Genomic DNA, 18,317 nt, shown 5'->3' with positions numbered 1-18,317 from the left:
CAAGCTCTTGTGGTGGGAAACATGTCCTGCTACACCAGCCCCAACTGGATTTAGTTCCATTCCCCACCACTCTCTGAGCTTGGGCATCAGCCAGTTTTTCACCCAGCAAACAGTTCCCTTGTCCAATCCATGAGCAGCCAGCTTCTCCAGTGTCAAAACTTTACTGATGTCTAGGAACACACATCCACAGCCCTTCCCTCATCTACTGAGTGGGTCATTCTGTCACAGAAGGACCTGCCTTTCCCAAATGTGCACTGTCTGGGCCTGATCGCCTGGTTATACTGCATATGCTGTAGGATAGCACTCAGGATGATCTGCTCCATGGCCTTCCCCAATACAGAGGTCAGGCTGACAGGCCTGGACTTTCCTGAATCCTCCTTCCAATTGTTCTCATAGATGGGCATCATATCTGCTGATTTCCAGTCAACAGGAACTCCAGTTTACCAGAGCTGCTGGGAAATGAGTGAAATAGGCTTGGCCAGCTCTTTCTCCAGATCCCTCAAGTGCATCAAGTCAGTTCTGCCCAGGGACTTGTGTGTGTGTCTAATCAGCAGAGCAGGTCACTGACTGTTTCCTCCTGGATTTCAGGGGCTTCACTCAGCTCCCTGTCACCAACTTCCAGCCCTGGGAGCTGAGCATCCTCAGGACAACTGAGGTATTAAAGGGTTTGGTATTAAAGACTGAGCCTTTTCCTCCTCCCTCACACAGCTCTGCCCTCTGCACCCAGCAAAGGATGCAGACTTTCCTGAGCCCTTTTTTGCTTCCAAGGGATTTATAGAAACTTTTCTTGCTATCTTTAACCACACTGGCCAAATAAAGTTCTAGTTTGGCTTTGGCCCTTCTAATTTTCTTGCTATATCACCTCCCAACATCCTTGTAATCCCCTAAGTTTTCTGCCTCTCCTTTGCCCTGAGTTCCTGCCTAAGTTCTCTCTTTAACCAGTCCAGTCATTTTCCCACACCATCTTGTTTTATGGCACATGGGCACGGCTCCTGGAGCTTTAAAATTTTTAAAGCGTCTCCATCTTTCCCAGATTCCTTTTGTCTTCAGGACTGACTCCCAAGGAACTCTGTCAATGAATATTCTAAAAAGGACAAAGTGTGCCCTCCAGCAATCCAAGGAGGCAGTTCTGTTGCCCGCTCCCTTTTATCCCCACAGTGGAAAGCTGTTGTTTTGTGGTTGCTCTGCCCAAGACACTCCTGATTACCACATCACACACCACTCGTGGAATGTTAGTGTGGAAGAATAGAATAGAGCACTCATAGAATTTGTGTTGGAGGGAACCTTAAAGAGCATCTACTTCCAACCTTCCTGCCATGGCCAGGGGACACATTCCACTAGATGAGGTTGCTCCAAGCCCTGTCCAAGCTGGCCTTGGACACTTCCAGTGATGAGGCAGCCACAGCTTCTCTGGGCAACCTGTGCCAGGGCCTCACTACCCTCACAGGGGAGATTTTTTCCTAGAAGCTAATCTAAACCTGCTCTCAATCAGGGGGAGGCCATTCTCCCTCATCCTGTCACTCCAGGCCCATGACCAGGACGCATGGCTGACACCAGTTCTTGGAGCAGCTCCATGGAGATCCTGCCATGGGCATGAGCTGAGGCCTGTAGCAGGTCCTGTTGCCATGGCAGCCATTTGTAGTCTTGTTCCAAGGGTCAGTTACCACCGCATCGTCAACAGACCCACTCCTAAATTTTTTGCCTTGACAGCCAAGTCTTGGCCCAGTTGTGATCCTGGTTTGCCATGTGTTAGAGACTGAAATATTATAGTTTATATCTTAAATATCTTCATAAAGGACTTTGACCTATTATAGTAAAACTGTATTACAAAAGCTGCAGAGAAAACCACCACACCCTGAATGGGGCCCTGGCTGAGACCCTATACTGCACGATGATAAAGATAAAGTAACAGCTCAGGGCTGGGGACACTCACAGAGCACAAGCCTAATACCTTCTGAGTGAAGACTGAAGCTCCAGGTCTGTCAGCTGCCAGATTCCAACAGATCCTCCCACAAAAGGGTGGGGGGGAGAGAGGTTTTGGGTGTGTGATGAAAAAGTCTCTGGAGAGAGGCAGTTAACACCCATCCTCCACTGTGCAGAGGAGCTCAGCTGTGGGGCCCTGTCACCCCAGGAGAAGCTGCATCTACATGAAGGACAGAGGGGTGTCATGGCCCATCAAAGCCCTTCCCCCCCAAAAGGGGTTCCCAGACCCCGCACCAGAGCACTGCAGCATGATGCAAGTGATCCACAGTGTTGCAAGGGACAATGTCAAACTGGCCCCCTGCAAAGGAGGCACATGGGTGTTTCCACCTGCCCAAAACCTACATTGATCTACTGGACTCTATACTTCTCAGTGTGACATGGTGGTGTGGTGTGATGTGGCAGCACGGTGCTGGTGGGGAGCTTTCACCACCCAGAAGACCAGGGGAGAGAGGCAATGAGACATCATTTGGACCCCCGGAAGCGTGATATGTTTCTACCTAACCCCTTTCCCTCTCTCCCTCTTTCCCCATTTCCCCTCCCTCCGCCCCACACTCCTCTTTCTTTTCTTTTTTTTTTCCTTCTTTTTTCTTTTTTTTTCCCCTTCCCTTCCCTTCCCTTCCCTTCCCTTCCCTTCCCTTCCCTTCCCTTCCCTTCCCTTCCCTTCCCTTCCCTTCCCTTCCCTTCCCTTCCCTTCCCTTCCCTTCCCTTCCCTTCCCTTCCCTTCCCTTCCCTTCCCTTCCCTTCCCTTCCCTTCCCTTCCCTTCCCTTCCCTTCCCTTCCCTTCCCTTCCCTTCCCTTCCCTTCCCTTCCCTTCCCTTCCCTTCCCTTCCCTTCCCTTCCCTTCCCTTCCCTTCCCTTCCCTTCCCTCTCTCTTCCTTACTATTAAATAAAATATATCAGTTTTTTGGAACCAACATCTAACCTTGGTTTATGTTTTTGGGGATATTTTGAAGCTTTCTGGGTTTGATCATCTTTCTTTGCACAGACTTAGTTTCCTCTGCTCTTCTGTGTTTAAACCAGGTTGTAACACAGTGGAAACCTGCACTAAGATCTGTTGCTATTGGCTTGGGCCATGGAATTCCTGATTGCTTTGCAACTGTCATGGTTTCAGAATGGTACCCCCCAGTTCAGTGCCCCCTCCGAAACTCTCCCTAACCAGATACCAGTTTCTTGCTCCCCTCTTTGCCTCCCCCTTCCTGCTCTGGCAGGATGGAGTAGAGAATTGGAGGCACAAAAAGTAAATATCACAGGTTGAGATAAGAAATATTTAATGCAATGAGATAAGAAAACAAACAGTAACAGCACCAATAATTATAAGAAAAGTATACAAAAAAGGGTAACTCATGCAAAAGTGCTCAATGTGGACCCCAAGACAATGAACAATGGCAGAAAATTCCATCATGTTTTTCATCCAGAAGCCACGTCCTCCTTCTTAGAGGCCAGAGAAAGTCCCTTTCCCCCACCCCTGACAAAAAGGTGAGGTGGTACTGAAGCGCAACAAAGACTCCACAACCAAACATTATGAAGTAGGTATGTTTTACTTGGTGCCTGGATGCACAGGGGGATAGCTCCACCAAAGACGTGTGCCCCAAACAGAGCAGGCACTTTGTTCAAATACACTTAAACTCGTCCATATTTATGAAAGTTTCAACGTTGCCTATACATATTCAGAAGTTATCTCCGCCTACTCTTGTTTCGTATGTTAATCAGCTTTTTGTTGGTCTGCACTTGTGCATTGTCTCCTGGTGGTTTCAGGCGAGGGTCACTGGATGAAGTAAAATATTCTTCTTCAGGTGTCTGCTTGGATGAACCTGGTCTTTGCACAGGCCTTCTTTGTCTCTTGTCCTCCAAGGCTCCTGGGCATAGTCTAAACTACAAATCGATGTTGTCTAAATAGTCTAAACTACAAATAACAAAAGTTATTTCCAGGTTTTGAGCACTGGTTTCTGCTTGTCAGCCTTAAACAAATGGACAACGTCCTGCTTTTGTATGGCAAAGGACTATCTGTTTTTAACACACTTGATTACACAGCAGATTATAATCTGTTTAAATTTAGTTATAAGTTCCCTATATCAGTATAGAAAACATTAAAGCCCTATCCAAAGCCAGGACAGTATCTACTCCTCTTTCTATACCACCTACTCATGCCCAGATCCTACACCTTCCAACCAAATACATATAGATATATATATACATATATAGATATAAATATACACAAGCACAGGTATCATTGCCATTGTGAGTGGCTGGGCCTCCAAGCTGTCTGCTGAGTTCACTGAGTCCATGGCTCTGATTTTGTTCATCCTAGATGTCTCCCAGGGCAGGAGGGCTGCAGTGCTGTTGGCTGGCTGCAGCATCAGGAGCTTATGACTGGTGTATCTGGAGCCATCCATCCTCATTGGCTATGGGACTTATGGCACACAGTGGCAGTGTAATTCAGCACCCAGTGTTATACAATTCAACATCACTGACTATTCTCACTCAAAGTGAAATCCTCCAGCATTACCCACATAATGCACCAAGGTCCTTGAGCAAAGATAGGGTCTTTCCCACGGATTCCATGGACGGGTTTCCCTCTGCCTAAGATAGGACTGAGGCAAACAGTTTTCCCTAACCCATTTCTCATATGCACCACAGGAACTTTATCCCCTTCTCCAGTATGTGGACTTTTTTTGGGCAGGGCCAGAGCAAATGATTAGGCATAACAAGCTCAATTGGTAGAGCCTGGTAGGTGTTCACTGACCAGGCGGCATTTGCTAAGTGGAGATCCTAATGTTTGAAGGTCCCACCACCCATTGCTTTCAAGGTGGTTTCTAAGAGTCCATTGCACCATTCAGCTTTCCCAGGGTTGGTGCATGACAGGGAATGTGGTACACCCACTCAATGCTGTGCTCCCTGGCCCAGATGTGCATGAGGCTGTTTTTAAAATAAGTCCTATTTTTTGAGTCAATTCTTTCAGTGCTGCCACATTGCCACAGGGCTTGTTTTTCAAGGGTCAACATGGTGTTCCAGGCAGTAGCGTAATGCATGGGAATGGGTCTCCAGCCATCCAGTCATGCCTTCTACCACTGTCAGCATGTAACTCTTGCCTTGGAGAGGTTGTAGCAGTGTGATGTAATTGATCTGCCAGGCTTCTCCAGATTTATATTTCAACCACTGTCCCCCACACCACGGGGCTTTATCCGCTTGGCCCTGCTTGATGTCAGCACGTTTCACAGTCATGGATTACCCAGGATATAGGGTCCATGATTAAGTCCACCCCTCAGTCATGATGCATCTGTGTGCTACATCTCTTCCCTGATGACCTTAGATGCCTAAGGGGCCCACTGAGCCAGAAATACCTCACCATTGTGTGGCAAGTCCACACCCACCTGACACACTTTAATCCTGGCAGCCCCATCCCCTGTCCATTGTTGTGATGCTTTTCACTAGCCTTCTTGGGTACATGAGCATCCACAGGATGGACTTTTACAGCCAACTTCTCTACCCAGGCAGCAGTATCTTGCCACAATTCAATAACCCAGATGGGTTTCCCTCTGTGCTGCCAATTGGTCTTTTTCCATTGTCCAGCCACCTCCACAGAGCATTTGCTGCTATGCACAAGTCAGTGGCCGTTTCTCCCATTCAGCAATATCCAAAACTAGCTGGACAGCTTTCAGCTCTGCAACCTGACTTTATACACCTTGTCCCTTGGTAACTGCTGCAGCTCATCACATAGGACTTCACAGGGCTGCTTTCTGTTTTCTGATGTATCCCTTCAAAATCCTCTCCTGAGGTAACCTCTGCAAAGGGTACATGGGGCCACTAGGCCAGTCACAATGAGGTGTTTTTGCCCTTCATTCCCAGTCAGGATCACTTCAGTTTCCAACACAGTCAGCTGTTGGGGTTCCCCTGTCATTCCAGAAATAGATTTGGATTCTACCCCTAGAGATATTGATGGCATCAGGGTAAATCACATGCTGGTGTCAAATAAAGTCTTACACTCTTGTGGTTCTGCTGTACCAGCCATCGGATCCACATTCTCTAATAGATCAAATGGTCCCTTTCCTCCACCTGGCTGGAGCCAGGGCCCTTTTAGTTGCTCACTTCTTGTAAATATGACTTGGAGATCCTTTCAAGAGGATCAGAAATAATATCAGCCCTTCTATTCTGTCTGAGAACTTGCCCACTGGAAACTGGAGCAGATTTATCCTTGACAAGTTTTCTGTGGTGGTGTTCTTCCTCTCAACTCACCTGTGCTGCTGGGGAAGAGGTGGGTTTTCAATCCCACTTCCTCATGTCCTCTCCATGGTCACACAGTTAAAACCACTACTTCATAGTATGTCTCCCCTCTCCTGAGCAGGACTTTGGCTGCTCCCAATAGCAGAGACTCTGGTCCATACTGGCAGGCCATGGGACATTTCCTGTCTAGTTTTCTTGAGTCATCCAAATGTGTCTGCAGTGTTGGACATTCTTTCCACAGCCAATGCATAGGTCGGTAGGGAGAAGAAATTATGATCTTTGTATTGCCAAAGCTGGGTAGTCACCTGAAGAACTGTTTGCTTTCCTTCTTTCATTGACATCACTTCCAATGACGGTATACAACTATCACTATTGTATTAGGGATGGCTGAATAACGACACACAACTCTCAAGTCTTCTCAGAAGGTGCGAGCCCCATTTATTAGAGATTGTATCTTTTTATAGACTGTTCCAAGAGAGCAGGACATGATTGGTCCTCAAATGAACACCTCTCACCGTTACTGAGTAATTGGAAACAACACCTCTTCATAAACATCTTTGCAAGTAAACAAGCTGGAAAAACAGCAGGTGCTAGATTGTTTGAATTAGTTCCTCACAGCTTCCCAGATCAATGTACAGGGAAATTAATTTGATTTGCTTTCCCACAGGCTCTGCTGCTGCTGCCTGATACTTGAAAATTCCTCTTTGACCCAACTGTCAGCACTCACATACAACTGTGATGCAGTCCATGCAAACTTCTGCCACATGGATTGTGTGCCCTGAGCTGTGGTGCTCCCAGAACCACCCAAACAGAATAATCAACTGCTTTGGAGAATGTGCAGCCCGTAGACTCAGTTTGCTGTGCCTTCCCTTTGAGAGATTTTCTTGCAGTTTAGGGTGAGCAAAAGTGCTTCAACCCATGAGCCCTTGCAGTTCTATGTTAATGTTTTATACTCTATTGGTTATTTCCCTTGTTCCTGGTTTTCCCCTTCCCTGGTTGGTCAGGTTTGGATACTTTTCCCAATTCCTTTCCCTATTGGCCAAGTTGTGAAACCCTGCCCCTGGCTACCCTATTTAGTCTCTCTCCCCTGCACCCAGCCGGCTGTTTCCTCTTCGGACCTCATGGAATAAAGCAGCTCTCCTAGCGATTGGAAAGCCTGTCTCACTGCTTTTACTCCTGCGTCGCCCAGGGTGGCTGTCACGATCCGCTCACATAAGCGGGGTTTGTGATGGTTCGTTTTAGGGATCTCAGAGCACAAAAGACACAGTGGGGGACAAACTCAGTTTACTCAATCACAAATGCACCTTTATTTAGTGCCAACAAATGCGATAGTGGGGAGAGAAAAGAGAATAGTAAGAAAGACAGAAAAGAGGGGAAGGGGATTGTAGCTACCAGCATGGAGGGTCGAGTCCTCGAGGCTTTTGAAGATGCCTATAGACGCGATCTTCTCCAGTGGGGAGGTCTCAAAAGTGAGCGGGAGTCTCCAGGGTTTTTATAGTCCTCTCCGAAGCGACAGGCAGTTGGCCAGACAGGTGGGGGAAATCATTGCAGTGTGCTCATTTAGAGAACTCAGAACAAGTCGGTCGTCAGCAGGTACAGTGTCAACCAGTACAAGTCAACAGGCGCAGTCCACCGTGACTTGCCCATTGTTTCTGCTCAGGTTCTGATGTTCCCATATGGGTGCTGGGTGTTTTCCATCAAACACACCTGCAGGCAGCACTTGGCCAACATCCCACCTCAGCCAGGCCAGAACTCCTGTGTTGAGATTTTCAAGTCCCTTTTAGGGGTTTCAGTCTGTGCTTGACAATGGTCGTGAGGAAAATGAGGGATCTTCGGACCGTCTCTTACAGCTGGCCAACACGGCTCTGCTGCTCAGGCAGCCTCACAAAAAGAGCTAATCACTCTGCACCTGAGAGTGCACAAAAGAGCTGATCACTGCACCTGAGAGACCCTGTGCCTCCATAGATATGTGTCTTTTTAAAGACTTCTCTAGTGAAGAAGGTCGTGGCACCTTCACAGCCAGACCAGACCACAACACTGGACCTCATCTGGATCTTCCTCCTGTTGTGAGGACCCTGCTTCCTCTCCCTCCCTCACTGACCAAACTGATTTGGTCTTGGATTTCTTCTGTATAGGGGGGCAACTGCTGCCGGCACATGTTGTTCCTGGGGTTCAGCTGCAATTGGAGTGCCCACAGTGCCTGTTGCTCTCCTTTCCTCCTCCTCCCCCTGAGGGTGCTTCTAGTGAGGAACAGTGCCTGGTAAATAGTATCCAGGGCCCAGCACAATGCATAACTTTGTGCCTCTCTAGACTCACTACAGCATTTTTCTTTCATCTCTTTTATCACTTTAACAGGGTTCTGTAGTTCAGGGGTAAACTTCCAAACCATTGGACCAGAGAAATCCTCCAAACACTGACCCGTGTCCTCCCATATTTCATATGATCCCTGACTATCCTGCCTCACAGAAGATCTCTGAATGGCCTTTTTGAAAATTCCTTTTGTAATTTTAAACATGATGTGGACCACACTGAGGAGACCTGGCTGACACAGCAACAAGAACATACTTTCCTTAACATCCAAAGGCAATTCAAAATTCTCAAAAGTTCTTGTAACAGGCCTGAAGGAGGAAAAGGAGGTGAAAGGCTGGGGAAAACCATCCTCCCCTGTTCCCCCCACAGGCTGGGCACAATTACTAATGGACACCCAGAGATAACACCTGAGGCAAGGGCAGGAGAGAAGCACTGAAGACACATCCCAAATGACCCTCACTGCCCTTGATGTTACCATGTCATAAACTGATATCCCACAGCACAGCAACAAAGCAATCCTGATCCCTCTCCCTGCCCTGAAAAAGAACATATGGGAATACATACAGGATTAGGTACCACGCCCACATGAACAGACCAAGCAACATTGTGACCAGTGGCTCTGCACGTAATACAACAAAGGCTTAGATCACATGTGTTTTCAATCAGCTCTAGACAGGTCTGTTGTTATCTCAGCACTTTGTGCCTCACACGGGGCAGCAATTAAGGCTGTCATGTTTTAAGAATGGTATTCCATACTTGAATGATTATACTGAAACCACATTGGCTCTTGCTTCCCTGCTCCCTCCAGCTGGAAGCACAAAAGGCAAAGATCACAGTTTGACACAAAAAAAAAATTTACTGGAAACAGCAATGAAATAAGAACACAAACAGTAACAGAAACAAGATTAATGACAAAAGGTATAAGACAAAGAATCTGCATAGAAAGTCTGTGACAATACTGACTGTTTCACCTGCCATGCTTTCTCCTCACAAAAGGAATCCCTTCCTCTCCGAAGTGAGGGAGAGAGTCCTTTTCCTTTACCCCTGGCAAATAAGATGTTATTGAATAACCTCCTAGAAATAACCACAGCAACCCCTCAGTTACTGCAACAACAAAAAAAAAATTAATTCTATTTTAACGACTCTGTTCTGGCTGAAACTTGGATGGCCATACTGGTGGGGAGGCTTCAAAGGGGTGTTGGAAGATGGATGCAAACAAGAGGAATGAGAAGCTCTGGAAGCAGAAACACCTCATAGGAAGCGATGTGGGAATGGGGCTGTCAGCTTGTTCAGGGGAAGGTTCAAGGGTGACCTCCGCATCATAGCAGTGCTGGTTTGGCAACTCCTTTTGTCTCTGCAGCATTGAAGAGGACAAAACAGGGAGAAGAATTGCCCTAAAGGGGAGCAGGGAGGGAGATGAGCTTTGCCTCATCCCAGCCGAGCCTGGGAGTGACCCCTGGCACAGGGGCTGCTGCAGGAAGCCTCCCTTCCCTCCTCTCCCCCTCCACTCCTCTCTCTCCTGTCCTGGGGAGACAAGGGGTGTAAAGATCCCAGGGTGCCACCTGCACAGCTCCTGGCTGGCAGCAGATATGACCCCAAGTTGTCACAGGGCCTGCAGAGCTGCAGGATGCCTCAGCCCAAGTGCCTGGGGCTGTGTTGGGGTGTCTGGGTCCCAAGTCTGGGGTGCTGATCTCTGTGCCCATTCTCTCCCAGCCCACGTCACCAGAGCAGATCCTAGAGATGTTGGTTAAGGGCAATAAAAACCAGCACAGCATCACGCCAAGGCCCACGCCACCTCCTCCCACTCCCAAGGCACCCTCCAGGTGAGTGCTGCTGGCTGTGGTATTGGTCCGACCAGTGCTGGAAATGAAGCTACGAAGTTGCTAAGATCAACATCCCAGGGCTGTCTCACTCAGCACTGAGCCGGGAATCACACACCCCAAGACTCTGTCAAAGTGCTCCCCAGTTTTTTGGTGCAAACTTGCCAGTGGATTTCAATTCTAGCCACGTACTTCCCTGAATTTGCAGGGCTGTCACAGCTGCCTGGGCAGATGGAGGCTCTGGCTATCACTTCCGCCTGAACCTGATGCCTCACCCATTGCTACTGGCAGGGGAGTAATCCAGGGCCCTTGGAAACCCAACCAGCTGTATCATTCTCTACCACTAAACATGGGAGTTGCTGATTTTTTTCCATAACTCTGTCCCTTCTTCCCAGATCCTTTCCCTACTTTGCTCCTTGTCTCATCTCCGGGTGTTTGGCTCATGCTCACAGCACGCCAGGTTCCTCTCCTACTCCTGCCCCATCTTCCAGTGTGATTCACTTGACCCATTCCATGGGCAACACGGAGCCCTAGTCCCAATGCAGCCACCTGCTCCAACTAGTCTCCCCAGGGGCATTTGGAGCCGTAGCTTCAGCCATCTCTGTTCTCACAGATCCAAGTGAAGCAGCACGACCGACCCCACTATTGGCTTTGCTGGGAATCTGCGTGTGGCCAAGGTGAGCCTGACTGACCCAGCGGTCTTGGAGTGAGTCTAGGTCACCAAGGACTGGGGAGAGGGGCTGTGGGAGGGACCAGCATCAGTCGCTCACTGCTGGCCCTCGACAGCGTCATGCACCCACTGGCCGGAGGTAAGGGAAGGCTGTTCCTTGCCTGTCACTGCCAGCGTCTGGCTGTCTGGGGACTGGCCCGGGAGGGACAACCTCGAGCGCCCCAGGGTCGAGAGCAGAGCTTCGGTCTCTCAAGACAGAGCAGGCAGAGCCACATCCTGCTCCGGGGCAGCAGCTGATGCGCTTACGGACGGAGTTCCCTGGGCAGCTGCCACGGCCCCGTGATCACGGTCATGAGCCCGCGGCGCCGGCCGGCCTGGTCAACTGCAGCACACTCCGGCTCGCCAGTCAAGCCAGGTGCATCCTGCTGCTGGTAAGGATCAGGGGGGAGCAAGGCAGGGACGTGCCCGGGGCTCGGGAGCTGCTGAGTTGGGGGACAGGAGGGTGCGTGGTGAGATGGATTGATGGGTGCCTCTTTATACCGCTGGAATTCCCCAGCCGTGGGGGTGCCGCTACGGGCAGAAGCAGCCAATTGAGCTACAGCAGCATGTGCCCAGGAAGAGCCAGATGTGCAAGAGCTGCAGCTCCCACGTGCCGGGAAAAGGAACTGAGTGATGAAGCATTTGCTGCATCTGAACATTGAGGTCCATTTGCCCTCCTCTTTTCCTCCTCCTCCTTCCCCTTTTCCTCATTACCATCATCCCAATTGCACATTTCTGAGAGCATAACTAGAGATTTTGGGATAAAACCACTTTTTTTTTCATTGGGAATGTCCCTGGGGATCCCCATTACACCAGGGTGAGGTTGCTCTAGAGCAACTGCTCTCGATCCCCACAACCTTTCTCCCCCTCCCCTGCCTTCTCCTCTTCTTCCTCTTCCTCCTCCTCCTCCTTCTTGTTACCTTCATCCCCACTGTGCAGAGCACATTCCCAAGAGAAAAGCCGGTGATTTTGGGATAGAAATTTGCTTTTCTGAGGGGTAATCTCCACAGGGGTCCCAGTGCTGTCAGGGAAGCCTCCCTCCCTGCCCCCCGTCTTCCTCTCCTCCTTCTCCTCTTCCTCCTTGCTGTCATCATCCCCACTCCACAGGGCACCTTCCCCAGATAAAAAACAGTGATTTGGGGGCAGAGGGTTGTTTTCATGAGGGAGAACTTGCCCAGGGGTCTCAGTTGTGCCAGGGCACCCTTCCTCCCTGCCCCCTCTCTCCCTGTCCTCCTCCTCCTCGTCCTCCCCCCCACTCAGGGCACACCTGAGCTTTGCCCAGAAGAGGGGCCGTGCAGGGGGCTCAGGGGGCCAGCGCAGGTGTGTGCGCCGCAGCAGCACACGGCGCATGCGGTGGAAGGCCGAGAGCTCGGCCTCAGGGATGTCCTCGAGGAAGATGAGGACAAGGACATCACGCAGCTCATCGAAGAGGCGATAGCTGGCCATCTGGATCTCCAGCGAGCACCACTCGCTGCGCAGGTATCCACGGCTCACAACACACACTGTGTGCCGGCTGTTGTACACAGCATCCACGATGTTGTCCACTATGGCGCGGCCGGGGCGAAAGTCACGGTGGTGCAGGCAGAGCCGCAGGGCTCCACGCTCTAGCTCAGGCACCAGCTCCTCCAGCACCCACTGCTCATCCCCGGAGTTGTAGGACACAAAGGTATCGTAGGTGTAGCGCCGCTGCTCCCGCCGCCAGCGCCCACGTGCCCACGCACGCAGCAGGAACAGTTGGTAGCGCAACCGCCAGTACCCGCGGTGGTGCAGTAGTGGCAGCAGCAGCAGCAGCAGCACAGCCGGTGCTGTCCCTGCAAACAGGTACCGCCCCATGTCCAGGTAGCACACACGTGTGTCAAAGCAGTGCAGGTATGTGGAGGTCCCACCCATCTCACCACAGGTGTAGTTATATAGGTAGACCACCTGCACGGGCCCACGCACCAGCCAGGCAGGCAGCCAGGCATTGGCACAGCTGCAACTCAGTGGGCACTTGCGCAGGTCCAGGTAGTGCAGGGCGGGGAGGTGTGTGGCCAGAGTCACATCCAGTGCACGCAGCTCATTCTTGGCCAGGCGCAGCTCCTTCAGTTGCGTCAGGTTCCCGAAGACCTCAGGGCCAAGACTGCGCAGTCCTGCACTCTCCAGGTTCAGGCTGTGCAGTTGGCTCAGGTTCTTGAAGATGCCAGCAGGCAGGTGGCCCATCCCGCCATTGCTGTCAGCCAGGGTCAGGTACTTCAGCTGTGCCAGGTCATCAAAGGCGTCAGCAGGGATGGCCGAGAGCGAGTTCTGTGACAGGTAGAGCGAGCGCAAGGCACTGAGGCCCTGGAAGAAGCGTTGCGGGACCACACGCATCCCGTATGGCTGCTGCGCCTGTAGCTTCAGGTCGTAGAGGTTATGTAGGTAGCGGAAAGGTGGCTGCTGCCGCAGGTGTCGGCTCAGGTAGCGCAGTGCATTGGCGCGCAGGTCCAGTACACCCAGTGTTACCTGCACCGGCCGGAATGTGGCTGCTCTCACCTCCAGCAGCCTATTGCGGTCCAGGTAAAGCCGGCGAAGCTGTGAGAGGCCCTGGAATGCCCTGGCTGCCAAGTGCCGCAGGTTGTTCCCACCCAGGTCAAGGATCTGCAGGCGGTCAAGCCCCTTGAAGGCACCAGGGAAGAGCACGGCCACACGGTTGTTGCGCAGGTTGAGGTCTTCCAGCTGGTGCAGGTCGGCAAAGGAGCCGGGCAGGAGGTCGGTGAGCAGGTTGTTGTCAAGGCGCAGGTGTTGCAGGTTGCGGAGTCCACGCAGCGCTGCGCGGTCCAGCCGTGCCAGCCCGTTCACATCCAGCCGCAGCTGCCGCAGTGCTGGTGCATTGTCAAAGGCACCCGCACCAGCCACTAGGATGCGGTTGAAGCGCAGGGACATATTGTGCAGCTGGTGCAGAACTGGGGTCCCGCGGCATGATGGCAGCCACTGCAGCAAATTATGCTCAGCCACCAGCTCACCCAGTGCTGCCTGCTGCTTCTGGTTCAGCAGCCGCCCTATGCAGCCCAAATGCCGCAGCCGGTTGCCAGACACGTCCAGGGCACCCAGCACCGGACAATGAGTCAGAGCCCCCCGGGGCATTTTTTTAAACTGCAAACGCTGCAGCCGCAGCCTCTGCAGCGGTAATCCTGTCAGCTGCTTGCACAGGTATGTCAAGTCCCTTGTGCCCATCTGTAGCCCTGACACATCCACATGGCGCGGGGAGACTCCAGCCACGTGCAGCAGCTGCACCACGTCCAGTGAGTTCCCAGCCAGGTGCAGGTGTGTCAGGTTGTGCAGACACAGGCGAGCAAGCGGCGCAGGGTCTGAGATGTTGTTGTAGGACAGGTCAAGCACATGCAGCCCTGGGGGCATCACCCCAGAGGTGGCCCCTGAAAGAGCTCCCAGGGAGTTGTTGCAGAGGCGCAGGACCCTCAGCGTGGGTGGCAGCCCTGGGCCCAATGTTGACAGCATGTTGCCACACAGGTCGAGCAGGTCCAGGCGTGTCAGATTCTGCACAGCCATGGCGACGGGCTCCAGTGCGCTGAGCCGGCCACCCCGCAGTGAGAGCGTGCTGAGTGTGGCCAGTGGCCAGAAAGCCCTGGGGGCCACCTCCTGTAGTGGGTTGTGGTCCAGCCGCAGTGTGCTCAGGTTGCCAAGCCCAGTGAACACATCTGTGGCCAGCACTGACATGTTGTTGTGGGCCAGGTCTAGGTGGGCCAGTGCTGACAACCCCCAGAAAGCCCTTGGGGCCAGGTGTTGCAGTTGGTTGTGGGTCAGATCAAGGGTGTAGAGCCGTGGCAGGTGGGCAAAGGCACCAGGGGGCACCTGGCGCAAGACGTTGACAGAGAGGTTGAGGGATGTGGCATTGGAGGGGAGGTCATCCACTGCAGCCCCCACGGTGCTCAGGAAGCGCTGGATGCAGCGGAACAGCCCAGGGTCCCATGGTGCCTGGATGCAGTTGCGGAAGCCATAGGGAGAGACCCCTGAAGGCACCATCAGCAGTGTCACCAGCGTCACCAGCGTCACCAGCAGTGGGGTGCACATCCTGACACACCCTGGGGAGATCCTGGATGCAGTGGGGAGAGAGTGGGATGAGGCATGTCCTTGGTACCACAGATCCCCCTCGAGGCCCAGGGACCACACTTGGGGCTCAGGGATTCCCCCCACCACCCTAGGGAATCCCCTCGCAACCCAGGGACGCCACTACTACCGCAAAGACCCCACTCCCTCATCCACACCTCAGAGACCATCAGAACCCCAGAGCCCCCACTCAGGGCTCAGGGACCCCTCATCCACACCCCAGAGACCCCCACCAGAACAACAGGATCCCCACTCAGGGTCCAAGGACTCCTCATCCACATCCCAGGGACCCACACACACACTCCAGGGATCCCCATCAGGGCCCAGGGATCTCCTTCAGCACCAAAGAACATCCATAGCCCCCAAGGACCCTTCGCCCCCCAGTCCCCAGGGATTTTGGGAACCCCCCGCTCCCCATCAAGTTCCAACCGTGCCACTGCCTCCGCTTTGGGTGATTTTGGGGTTAGAAAAGGGAAGTTTGGGGTATCGCTTTTTGTCACCACTGCCCCACCCACCTCCCTGTGACGTGGGTGGGGGACGCCCCTGCCTGGACAGATTTCAGGGTCTTCGGGGGGCTGGCAGGGGTACGAGGGCACATAGCTGGGTCATCCCCCCAGTGCAGCCCCCCGGAGTCTGGGGGGTCCCTGGGACACCCAAGCCTCTGCTCCCCACCCCATCCCTCCTATCCACACCATCCCCCTCCTGCCACGTGCTGCTCTTTGTTCCTCTTCCCCTTCCTCAGACTGAAACACCTGGTTTTGGTTCCTTTGTGGGAAATACTGGGCTGTAATGGGTTATACTCTTTTATACTGGGCTATAGTGGACTACATTAGTCTATACTGGGCCCTGCAGGGTTGTACTGAGTTAAACTGGACTGTACCGGGTGCCAGCGCGGGCTGTGCTGGGCTGTACCGGGACAGAGCCGCGGCCCCGACGGGACGCGGGGGGCGTGGCCTGGCTCGGGAATGGCCGCGGCCCGCGTCAGGGGCGTGGCCTATGGGATCGTGGTCCCTGCGGCGTCAGGGTCTGGGGGCGGGGCCAGGGCTCGGCGCGGGCCCTGTGGGGAGCGTGGGGGCTGGAGAGTGACGGGGCCTCAGGATCGGGGGCGTGTTTGGGTCTGGGGGCTCGGGGCATTTGGGAGAGCTGCAGGGACCGGGGTGCATCGGGGGATGGGGGGATTATGGGGGGGTGGGGGGGCGCCTGCACGGACTGTGCTGTGCAGCGGCCGCAGCTCCCGCTCCGTGCATGAGCGCTGGTGGCGCGTAGCCCTCAGCAAAGCGGGGAGAGTACCCCCCGCCTGCCCCCTGGGAGGCCCCCGACCCCCCCAGGGCGATGGGCTGGAGCTGGAGTGCGAGATGGCGCTGACCGAGGGGGATTCCTTCCCGACGGGGCCCTTCTCGGCTGATGGGTTCGGTGCGGAGGCGGGCGCTGGAAGGGCGGTGGGAGGGGGAGCGGCGCACAGCGAGATCGGGGGGTATATTGGGGGTTATGGGGCTCTGCAGGGTCTGGAGGGACCGAAGGGATTGGTGTACATCAGGGTCTGGGCGTGTATTGTGGTCTGGGGGGCTGCAGCGATTTGGGTGCATTGAGATGGGGATGTAAAAGGGTTTGGAGGGCTTTTTTGGGGTTTGGGGGGGTTGGAAGGATTGGGGTGCATCAGTATTGGGGGATATATTGGAGGTTATTGAGGTCTGAGGAAGCTGAAGGGGCTGGGGGTACGTGGGGGTTGATGGTGGGGCTGTAATGCAGGGGACCTCTGTGGATAGACCCTGGTGGATACTGGGGACCTCATGGGGTGAACCCCTTCTCACCCCACCCCCCACCTTCCCCAGGCATCCTGGAGACAGACATCACCTTCCTCCTCATCTTCATCATCATCCTCACCTTCTACATCAGTGAGCTGCTGGGGGGAAATCTAAGCTTTGAGGGGGCCTGGCAGGAGGCGATGCTTTGAGATGTCTTGTACTCATCCCCCCAGCCCTAGTCTAGGGGTGGCAGCTGCTTCACACCATCTACAAGATGCTCATGGTGTCTGCCAGCATGGAGCGTGGAGGGGGAGCTTGGGGGCTATGGGCAGGTTTGTGGGGGCTGGGGGCAGCTGCGGGGGCTGGCGAGCATCGGGGTCTGGGGAAGTTATGTTGGGATTTGGGGGGTCTTCAGAGATTGGGAGGGGTCAGAGTCCAAGGGGTATATTGAAATTTGCTGGAGCTGGGGGTTCTGGGTGGGTTTGGGGGGGCTTTCACAGCGAAGTATAGGGGTTTTGGGGATGGACAGGGGCACTTCAAAGTCATGGGAGGTGATGAGGGGCTTGGGGGAGTACAGGAGGTATGAGGGTGCATAGACCCTTGTGTGGGGGGGGTTTGAAGGAGGGGGGTGCCCAGTCCTCCCCATGCCAGCTACTCCTCTCCTCCCCCCTTGTCAACTTCCTCATTTTCCTCGTCATGCTCATCCTGCTGGGCAAGTGCTTTTCCATCACAGGTACCAGAGGGGGTATGGGGAGGTGGCTGTCTGTCACTGTGGGGCAGTCAGGGGTCCCTACAGAGCGTTTGGGGGGGGTCTGTGGGGTAGGTTTGGGGGTCTTTGTGGGAATACACAAGATAGTCTTTATGGGGCACCCACAGCATTGGTCCTCTCAGGGGCCACATGAGACTGGGGAGTTCCATCCAGCTCTCTGTACATGACCCTGTACAGCATCACCCACATCACCCTGCTAAACTCCAAGACCTAGGTGAGACCCCCCCACACCCACCTGTATTTGTGCAGTTTGGAGAGGGTATATGGGTATTTGGGGAGTATTTTGGGATGCAGAGGCAGTTCTTTGACCCCCATCAGGTGGTTTATAATTGTGAGGTTCAGGTGAGACCCCTGTGTGTCGAGAGGTTTGCACACCCTCATTGAAAACTAGAAGCTGGATAGTTGCAAAAGAAGTCCTTTATTGCATCATTAAATCAGTCCTATGAAGGCAAAGTTACTAGAGTCTGTAGCAGTATGCAGAAACCTTCTAATATGAAGTTTCTAAGTCCCAAGCAGAAGCTGTGGCCACAGCAGCAGCAGAGGCCACAGTAGTCCGTGTCCCATCTTATCAGTAGCAGTTCCAGCAGTAGCAACAACAGTGGCATTGGTGTTTTCATGCGTCTTGTGTGTGGGTTCTCAAAGTAGTGCATTTTTATTCTATTTTTAGCCAAAATTTT

At 53.1% G+C, this 18,317-nt stretch overlaps 1 protein-coding gene across 1 annotated transcript; it reads right to left on the bottom strand.

Annotated features, from left to right (window-relative positions):
- Positions 1-11,787: 11,787 nt before the first annotated feature.
- On the bottom strand, positions 11,788-15,090 carry LOC136302548 (toll-like receptor 13). Its single transcript, XM_066206022.1, has one exon. The coding sequence runs from the start codon at positions 15,088-15,090 to the stop codon at positions 11,872-11,874; it is 3,219 nt and encodes a 1,072-aa protein (XP_066062119.1). The 3' UTR covers positions 11,788-11,871.
- Between the last annotated feature and the right edge of the window lie 3,227 nt (positions 15,091-18,317).

Source organism: Chamaea fasciata, unplaced genomic scaffold, assembly GCF_029207755.1.
Source record: "Chamaea fasciata isolate MVZ Bird 193981 ecotype frontalis unplaced genomic scaffold, bChaFas1.0.hap1 SCAF_29, whole genome shotgun sequence".
NCBI lineage: Eukaryota > Metazoa > Chordata > Aves > Passeriformes > Sylviidae > Chamaea > Chamaea fasciata.
This window is presented reverse-complemented; position numbering and strand designations above follow the sequence as displayed.

Bases quoted from the DNA above. Each gene is read 5' to 3' on its own strand.
- LOC136302548 (XM_066206022.1), bottom strand. From the start codon at position 15,090: ATGTGCACCCCACTGCTGGTGACGCTGGTGACGCTGGTGACACTGCTG.